Source organism: Netta rufina, assembly GCF_964035555.1.
Source record: "Netta rufina genome assembly, chromosome: Z".
Classification (NCBI taxonomy): Eukaryota; Metazoa; Chordata; class Aves; order Anseriformes; family Anatidae; genus Netta; species Netta rufina.
The window spans coordinates 46,546,925-46,556,950 of record NC_140126.1 but is presented as its reverse complement, the minus strand read 5'-3'; the positions used below and the strand labels follow the sequence as shown (position 1 = coordinate 46,556,950).

General features: G+C 40.7%; 1 protein-coding gene across 11 annotated transcripts in view; it reads left to right on the top strand.

The window, feature by feature from the left end:
• Nucleotides 1–231: 231 nt before the first annotated feature.
• The window catches only part of PRRC1 (proline rich coiled-coil 1), a 31,152-nt gene continuing 21,357 nt past the window's right edge, over nt 232–10,026 (top strand). Inside the window, exons 1-5 of one of the 11 annotated variants that reach the window (XM_084304626.1) lie at nt 297–321; nt 1,042–1,076; nt 1,204–1,257; nt 2,866–2,900; nt 6,845–6,961. In XM_084304626.1, the coding sequence (XP_084160752.1) occupies nt 6,865–6,961 (97 nt within the window). In that variant the 5' untranslated portion in view covers nt 297–321; nt 1,042–1,076; nt 1,204–1,257; nt 2,866–2,900; nt 6,845–6,864. The other 10 variants (XM_084304625.1, XM_084304622.1, XM_084304623.1 and 7 more) reach the window with 10 other exon arrangements.

The following is a 10,026-nucleotide window of genomic DNA, read 5'->3' as shown; positions in this document are numbered from 1 at the left end:
AGCCGCCGTTGAACGTGGCAGGAGGGGCGGGGCAGCGCGCAGCACCCCCTCCTTAACCCCCCCCTCCCGCCGCCATCTTGTGTGGCAGGCAGGGGCGGGGCTCCGCCCGGGCGGCGGCCGCGGGAGACGTGGCAGCGCGTGGCGCTGGGCGGGGCTAGGGCGGGTGGGAGGGAGGGAGGGCGTGTAGCAGCGCGCATGCGCCGCGCCGCGGGGGCTGCCGGGACTTGTAGGCGGCGGCGGCTGCGGCCCGGGTCCGTGCCTCGTCCCTGCCGGCGGGGCGCGGGGCGCGGGCTCCCCCCGAGGCCGCGCGGCGGCGGCGGGGTCCGGGCGGCGGGGTCCGGGCCCGCGGGGGGGGCGCGGGCAGCGCGGGGCCGGGGGGGCCGCGCTGGCAGCTGGAGGCCGGGAGGGAGGGGCCGCAGGGCTGGGCAGGGCCGGGCAGGGCCGGGCCGGGCGGCGGGGTCGCGGTCGCGCCGCTGCCGTCGCTGCCCCGCGCTCACCGGTGCCGGCTGCGGCGGTAGGGACGGGGCCGGGGCTGGGGCCGGGGCTGGGGCTGGGGGCGGGGGGGGCTGGTGCTGGCAGAACGGTGGCTGGGCGGCAGGACAATTTCCCAAGGATAGAAAGGTTTTGGGAGAGTAAAAACGACCCATTTATACAGTGCTCAAAGTGGAACGGCCTATTACATGGTGGTGGTGGTTGTTGTTGTTGTTGTTATTATTATTATTATTATTATTATTATTATTATTATTATTATTATTTATGAACTGCGATGTCCCTGTCTGCAGTAGTCTCAAATTGGGGCCGGCCGCTGCTGGCATGCCCCGCGTTGTGTGCCGCCCTGTGAGGTGGTGGCAGGGCTGAGGCAGGCCGGGCTCTGACCGGTGGTCAGTGAAGGCTTTTCCTCTCTATCTTTTAAGTGAGACCTTGATGTGGGTGTTTCGATTGCCATTGTCTATGCTACGAATATAAAATAACTATAGGAGAGTTCAGATCTTTCTTTTATTTTTTTATTTTTTTTTTCGCCCCTTCGTTGCCTCTCCTTAGAGCTTTGGACTTCAGTGCAAGTCATTTAACACCAGGTGATTAAAATGGTGATCCCTGCGTGCCCTTCTTTTGGCTTCAGCGAGGCTTTGTGTGTCCTCTAGGACCTGTCTGCAGGTTCTGAAGGAAGTTTTATCTCTGTCTCTCTCTCCCTCTCTAAAATAGAATAAAGCAGCGTGAGGAATGTTTCAGATGAGACTTTAACTTCTCGTGTTGCAAGTATGTTGTCTTTTTGACCAGCATCAACTTCATCTTTAATAGGATGTCATTCATCTTTGTCACTTTCTTTATTGCTTGCCCCTTGGGTAGTCAGTCTGTTCTAATATTTTATTTGAATCTTTAAGTTCTTGGGCTTTTTTGCCCCTTGGGCTTCTGTCCTCTTCAATGGAAGTATGTGCCTGTGACTCAGTTAATGCAACCTAGGATGTACCATTTTATTTGAAGTGGTGTTTGCTTTGGGTGTATGGCTCCAAACAGTTGATTTGCTCAGATAAATAAATAAATGGCTACTGCTTATTCTGGAAAGCTGTCAACTCTGTTTAGCCATTACTAGTGTGAGTAACCACACACAGTGTGTTTCTTTACTTTACTTTACTTTACTTACACTTTAAGTAAAATAGTTATACATATTGTGATTTAAAGACGAAAAGTTTAATAGTGTTTGGATTCGATATTCCAGCTGTACTTTTTTTTTTTTTTTTTTTTTTTTTTTTTTCATTTTAGACTCTGGTTGGAGAACAGTTTTGTCCCCTAGAGCTCTTGAGTATATTGTGTGTTTTTTATTAGCAGGAGTATCTACTGAAATACAAGAAGGGGTTAATTAAGAATGACTGAAAATAAGACCTTAGTATAAACTCTGAAGTATGACTGATTTCTGGATAATGTGTTTTTATCCATGTGAAATCTGCTAATCTCCATTTGTGGGTAATCTTATCATTAGCTGTCAATTTCTTATATTAGAGTAATAACCTGAAGAATGCTTTTGAAGTATGGTTATGTCATTAAGATTATTGCTGAAATATTAAAGCAAATGTAATCACTTCCTATTAAACTTAAGTCAAAAGATGATTAATTTCCCAGCTCAGCCTTTTAGTCTCTAAATCGAATGATTTAGTTCCTGCTTTTAACATCAGCTCCGTTCAAATTTTCAGTCAGAGCTTTAGCCTGTCTTTCTGTCAGCATACGCAGGCCTTGCATTTGGGAATTAGGTTAATGGCTGAGATTCATCTGGTGAGAATCAGTAAAATACAGTTACCAGTCAGCTAAGGACAGACCTTGCGGATATGGCACACTTTCCCTCTGTAATGCTGGGATTAAGAGTCTTCCCTAATGCATCCTATTAATACTGATAAAGATTTCTTTTAAACCAACCAACCAAAAAAAAAGATGGAAACCTAACAAAAGTAATGTCTGTCCTTAAATGGGTTATTTTAAGGAAGGCTGGTCATTGGGAATGTAGGGAAGTTGTTGTTTTGTTTTTCTGTATTTTCCTTTTCTGCATCACTTCTTTTGCTTTCATATAAGCATAAGTAAGGGTTTTCTTCCAATTAAAAATGTGGTGAGATTATCAAACTTGTGATATCAACTTCTGGTCAAAAATCGGTAGATGGCGGTACTGCTGTAATTTTCACCTACTTGTACATACCGCAGTTTGCTTGTCTCAAGTTTTTCCTTTGTCTCTTCAACTTAGTAATACACAGTGTTCCAGTTTGCAGGAAGGAATATAAAAGTCTGTGTATTTAAATTAACGTTTGAATTAATTTTTCCATCTATTTGTGTTGCATTACGTGGCTATATTTGCTTGAAAAATATTTGCTGATGATAAAGCAGCGACAGAGGAGAGGGGAGAAGTAAAGAACGTAGTAAGTTGCACATTAGCATGTATTTTTGGCTAAACAGAATGGCTTGCAGATTTGCAGCATGGCTGGCTGTGATGAATAATATTTTGTAGAAAGTTAGATGGAATAAAAGCTGTCTAGGTAAAAAGCAGAAAATCTCACTGTAGCTTTCTATAGACTTATATCCTTAAGAAATGAATCTTTATTTTCAGGGGCTACTCATTGTAAATTGGTTTTGTCTTGTCGTATAAATAATGACTTAAACATTTATTTTTATTTTTTAGACAGGCCAATTCAAGCAGTAGTTAAGGATTTGTAGGATTTACTGGGGAACTTCTGCCCAGCAGCTTCTCTCAGGGAAGTTGGAAATCCTCATTGGAAACTTTGAGGACATTATTCTTGAAGTTTGTGGATTCGTTGTATTTTTTTTCCTGTTTCTTTTTTTTTTTTTTTCCTGCTCTTACACATTTCTCATGTAATGCTTGCTTCCCAATTTCTCATATATGTCTGTGTTCAGACAGGCCATTTAGATTCAAGTGCTAACCCATACATGCTGCAGAATTAGTTCTAATTACATGTCATGCTGGACTCTTTTGACATGATGAGCTATTATCTTCCAATTACATCTATTGTGTTTTTCCTTTCTTTTTGCAAACTCCCTTCTGTCCTGTCTTATCTTGTTTTATTTCATGTCTTATTTTTTTCTTTAACCTTTTTTTTTTTGTTTGTTTAAATTGTTTCTCCATGCAGCACTTGTAAACTATGACTAGCTTATGTTGAGAATTCAGTGTTTAGAAAGCAGTTATTTGTGCATGCTGCCAGGTCAGGACTTGACAATGAATTTGACTGTTGTGTGACATTTCTCAATCTTGTGTTCTTCATAGCCAGAGCACAGTCTGTTTCCCTCTCAGAGCTGCAAAAGGATGTCTTGGGGCAGGGGGGAATCAGGGAGTAGGAGCTCATAGAAAACGTGAAGACATGTAAACTGAAAGGCAGAGGACTGGGTAGATGGAAAAATAAAAGAGTGAAAGTAATGAATTGGGAGGGGGAGGAAAATATTACAGGCTGCCCTGGCTGTGTGATTTGTGAAGGAATAAATAAATCTCTGCCTTTCCACCCAGAGGTGGGGAGAAGTTGCCTCTTCTCCAGCTATTGGCAAAAATCCCAATGGATTATAGTGGACAATACATGAAGGAGTATAGGATGTGTTAGGGTCAGGGGATAAATCTTGAGGCAGGCAGAAGGGAGGCAGAGCAGCGTACTTGTGACAGGGTACCAGCAGGAAGGCATCCAGCTTACTGGGGATGTGTACTGGTGGTGCACACCCAGGGCTGTGGGCCCTGGGGGAATGGGAACAAACCCTACTGCTGGCAGGGTTCCCCTCGTGAGCTGCTGTCTTTGGCCAGGCTGGGTTGGCAGATGGTTGGCTGTCCTGCAGTCTCCCCAGTGAGGGGAGAAAACGTGAAAACACCGATTTTTATTTTTACTCTTTTTTCGTGTTTTGAGCCCCCTCTTTATTTTATTTCTGTTTCAGGAACTGACTTGCAATTTCTGACTTGCAAGCTGGGGGGTGCTGTAGCAGTTCTCTTATTTTAAAGGCAGTAGAAAAAAGCAACTACAGTCTATTTACATTACTGCTTATCCCTAGTTTTCCAGATGCCAGTTCAGGTTTCTTTTTTTCGTCAGCATCTTTTTTTGGCCCCACCTCCCTCCCCCTTCCTGCATCTCCAATGTCTGTCAGGCTTTGAAAAATGCTTTGTGTGGAGTTTTTGAGAAGTGGCCCTGTGGAACCTTTTCGGTCATTCTGCGTGGCCAGGGTGTTTAATTTTGGTATCAGCTGCATTCAGGGAGCAGATCAGTGGAGCCTCAATAAAATAAGATGTTTCTAGGAGGTTTGGGTCAGTGATTACTTCAGTTGCACAATGGAAAATTCTTCCTGGCTTTGCAGTGTATAATTGGAAGAAGGATGACTTAGAAATGCTTTTACGGATGGAATGTAAACTCACGTAACCTGATTAAAAGACAGAAATCTTATCACTGCAAATTCCTCTGCGTAGTGAAGTTTAACGGGAGGCTGTGTGCAGTTCCTTTCTAAGGGACGATGAGATGGATGTGCTAACTCTGTAAGGACAGTCTGTGCCCCACCAGGCTGTTACTGACACATCCATCCTGCCTAAAGCGAAGCTTTTAAATGGATTAAAGAGGTCCCCAGAAACTGAAGTCTTTCCATCATAAGAGTTTTCATGAAGAGTGCTGTCTGTATATTGTATACCATGTTTGCTTGCTGTCTGAGGCTGGGCGCATTTAATATTGAATCATTTATGCAAAGCCTGGTGGTTTGGCAATGGGTCTGGAATTTCTCCTCCCGTAAGATTTTGATGCTTTCATTGTTTTTTGAGTTATGCTATAAGCCTGACAGGACTAAAAGTTGCATCCTACTTTTTAGATCTTTCAGTTTGGTTATGAGTTAATTCTTTCCTCCACATTAAACTTACAGTTGTCTATGCATTTAAACAACAGTGGGATAGTGAGGATATTGTTTTTGGTTTATGCTTTTTTTTTTTTTTTTTTTTGAGAGTGGAAGAAATGTATTTTTGCAAGTGGAATTACTTTTATATACATGTGGGTATTCTTACTCAACACATTATCTACGCCTTTTCCTCTATAAATTGTTAAGGGAATAATCTGGCACTCCTCAGTAGCTGCTGACGTAATGGATATGGTGGAAAATGTTTGAGTGTCTCAGTTTTTCATATGTATAATTATGTAGGGTTTTTATTTTATTAAAATTTCCTTAAGAAATGTTCCTTCAGGGAGTGATACAAATCCTTGGTGTGTAGCTTACCAGGCCTGGGAGGAGGCAGGGCTTTCTGTTTGCTGTCTTTGCACTGAAGAACGAAATTCTCCACGTGTTTTTGAGTCTTGATTTTTATATATATATTTGTTTACCTCTCCTTTTCTTGTCCAAAGGCTTTACACATTAATTTTAAACTTTTAAATGAATGCATAGCTTTACTTTTTCAGTAGTGGTATATTTTGAAGGTTTACTTAAAAGTGTTACAAGATGAACTTGGTCTTCAAAACAAAAGCTGAATTTGTCATTTGTCTTTGTTTCTAACACTGTTACCAGACTAGTACGATACATGGGTTTTACAGGAATTGGCTGTACTGGAAGTCTTACTCAGTGTACTATTCATAACTTCTCGAGTTCATTTGATTTCCATGTAATTTTAGCCGTATTTGAACTAAATCCTGTCTGGTTTCATTTAGTTTTCTTGGGGCTTAATTCAACTGGCCCAAAGTACTTCCTTAAGGTAGGCAAACTGCTGCTAGAAATTAGGTCACAGAGTCAGGAGCTTCTGGGCTGGTTCCCTGCCATGCTGATTTTATTGTTCATAGCGTTCAGCCAGGTGCTTTGGTCCAGGTGCGATGCTCAGCAGCATCTGCTGAAATTCCTAGGCCTGAGATGGCTACAACTTGTTCAGTGCTGTTTCTCTGCTGCCAGCAGGGGGAGGCTTTGGTCCTTGGTCTTGCCCTGGTCATGTTTTGCATCCTTTCCTGCTGTAGCTCTGAAAATTACAGGCCTTTGAATTGCTACCACTCAATAATGCAGCAAAATACTGCCTAGTAGATAGGTTTTTCTTACAATGGGACGAGGGGGTTGAGATGGGTAACTATGTCTGTAGTATTACTCATCTAAATACCATCAGTATGTATTAGACACAGTAAGATTTTTAGAAAGATGCTTGGTGTCTGACATTATTACAGTGCTAAAAATAAGGGTAAGGTGTAGGAGAAATGAAGCATACTAGATAATTACGTACTTGAGAGCAGACATTTTTTTTTCCTAGAGTTGAGATTTCCCCATTCTGTTGGGTAATGTAAATCACTGTGTTGTGGCCCTCTCATTTTAATTTAAAATCTTTTGTTTTGTTGCTGAAATTATGCTTTTTATTTTTTTCTTATAGGTTTTCATAGCTGAAGGAAAATGATGGAAGAGAGTGGAATAGAGACAACTCCACCTGGCACACCCCCACCAAGCACAGTGGGGGCTACTGCTGCCTCTGCTACACCTGTCTCATTAGGTACCGAAACTTATTTTGCAACTTGGTCACATTTGTTCATGTGTTCTGAAGCACAGCCATTCATTCAAAAATGTTGCAATTAGCATAATTACGGTGCTCTTCTCCAGACTAATTGGAAGGATTTAAATTGTTTCTTAATCATGGAAGTGTGCTTATCTGATGCACATTTGACACAGAATATTTTAAACTTTTTTTTTATTCTTGAAACTTTTTTTTATAAAGTTAAATGGATACACTTGTGTTTTTTAAGGATGTGGCCAACTATTAAGAAATAGCACCTTATGCTACAATGCACGGTTAGAAGATAGGCATAGAAGGAAGTTACAGTAGTAAACCTGAAAAGTAATCACTTTTTTAGTACTGTGGGTGGAAGTCAAAGCTATATGCGCACTTAATCTATTTTTTTAAAGGATCTGAACACCATATGCTAAATACCAAATATTTTGTTTTTCTGACACGTCTGGTATTTTGTGCAGTGGTCTCCAAAGTGCTGTGTGCTTACCCTATGAGGTGCACCAGACAATTCACTGGGGTGTGAGAAGAAAACGTTCAAACTTCTACTGACATTTATTTTTATCGAAAAAAATAAAGCAATTAAGTTCTTTGAGCATTTAATATATGCCTTGACACCCACCAACCCGAGTGAATAATCCAGTATGTCAGACAGTCAAGTTGTGTATGGTATATGAGGTGTCCTTACAGAAGAGTGGGTGTTCCATAACACAGAGGGGTTGACAGTAGCAGCCTCACTTGTTATCTTGCTTTCAGTGTTTCAACACTGTGTGTCTGGTTTAGTGGAATTGTGGATTATATTACCTAGTTTAACTAAACTAACCCTCACAAAATGGGCAAGTGTTTTAGGAAGATTCCAGCACAGATTGAAGGTAATGCTAACAATGTGAACACAAGCAGGCAGCAAGGAAATGACAGAGGTGATGCTTCTGCACGTTGTAAGAACTCTTTGTTAGCCACATTGTGAGGTAAAAACAATGACGATCTAGTCAGATCAGAGAAGAAATTGGCCAAAAAAGTTTCAAAATGTTAAAGACTATTTGAAATGCTGTTTTATATCTGCCACTGTCAGGGATGAACCTTACCCAAAGTTTATACTGTACCTTTTGATACTAGCTAGTGATAGCATGAAGCCAATATAATTAGCAAGACATTTAAAAGCTAAGCATCCAGAACATGAAGACTAAATGTTACATTTTTTTGGCAATATTCCAAGTCATATAGTAGTCAGTACAGTACCTTACTAAATTTCACTACAGTTAATACTAAAATTTTAGAAGCCTCTTTAGAGGCTTCTTTTTTTTAACGGTGAAAGACAAAAACCTATGTACCATTGGGGAAACATGTTCTTCCTGTGATGGTAAAAATGGCTGAAATAATAATTGGAAAACGATGCAGTGACAGCACATTGTCAGCAAATACTGTTGAAAGATGTATAGAAAACATTGCTGAAGATTTGAAAAAAACAAACTATGCAGTGTGGGAGGTTTGCTATACACTTGGCTGAAAGTATGGGTGTTCCTAGCATGTCTCAGCTTGTGGTATTTGCTAGATTCTGTTTTAATAATGATGTACAAAAGCTATTTCATTGTGAACCACTAAAGGAGAGATGTGCTGTAGAAGATATATGCTCAACAGTAAATTACCTTTTTAGTAAAAACACAGCTTTATGGGACAACTGTGTAAGAGTAATCACTGATAGAATGGCTGGATGCTTTGGCTGGAATTAAACAGATGCCAGTGTAAGGTTAGAGAGGTATCACCAAATGTGAAATTTATTCACTGCATTGTTCATGTCAAGCTATTGCAGCAAAGAAATTGGAGCTGGAACTGCAGAGTACTACTGGGTGTTATTGATATGGTTCGTTTTATAAAAACAGCCTTTAAATAGCAGAATATTTACAATAATTTGCAGTGAGATGAGGGTTGACCAGTGACATTTTTTTTGCATGATAGAGGGGTTTGCTGGTTATTTTGTGGCAAAGTGCTTAGAAGAGTTATTGAGCTTAAAGATGAGTTGCTTGTTTTTCTGCTATGAAGAGACAACTTTTCTAAATTGTCTAACCTTTTCTGTAATGACAGTATCAGCATTGTGCTACCTAGCAGATACTTTCTAAAACTAATAGAAAAAAGTAATGTATCCCATAGAGGCAAAGGAGGCATTTTAACAGGCAATGAGAAAGTACACTTTTCATTAGAAACTCATGGTACGGACACAGCATTTTGAAAATAGCTGTTTGGGAAAGTTTCAATTATTATGTGATGCTTTTTCTGAAAAGTAATACAAGTGTATACCTTTGAAAACTCCTGTCTGTACACATAAATTTAGATGTAGAAGTTCCTGTCCTGTTTAAAAATCTTCAACAGAAAGAGTTTCTGTGGATTTTGAACTGATTTGTTAAAAAATATGAAAGCGTAACATTAGTTTGCTTTCTGATTAGCTTACATGAATTTACTATCTGAATTTCAAGAAAAATGAATTAAAGAATTAATGGATGGAATGGAAAAGAAGAATCATGATTTAGAAAGCACAGTGAATGATGCGATTCCTCCACTTGGATGTGGATCTTCGTGAGGTGTTTTTTCAGCTATGACAGTTAGTAAATCCAAGTGTCAGATTAAACTGAACATAGAACCAAACCTTTTAATCACTATATGAAAGTGTTAGACCAAGACTTCAGAAAATAATGAGGCTTACTCAATCACACTGCTCACACTAAAGAAGAAGATAAAGTATTAAAAATAGAATTATATACTATATTAATACTTGGACTTGAGAGGAGGATCAAAGATCGGCAGAGAGTTGTAGCATCTCACTTAAAAAGACAGCATTAGAAAGGTGGGGTCGCTTAACCTAGCTCTGAGCTGCCTTCCAGCGCCTAAAGGGGGCCCACTGAAAGCTGGGGAAGGTCTCTTTACCAGGGAGCGTAGTAAAAAGTAAAGCATTAAAGGCTTTATACCAAAATAGGCTAGATTTCGATTAGACATGAGGAAGAAATCCTTTACTGAGGGTGGAGAGACACTGGCACAGGTTGCCCAGAGAAGTGGATGCA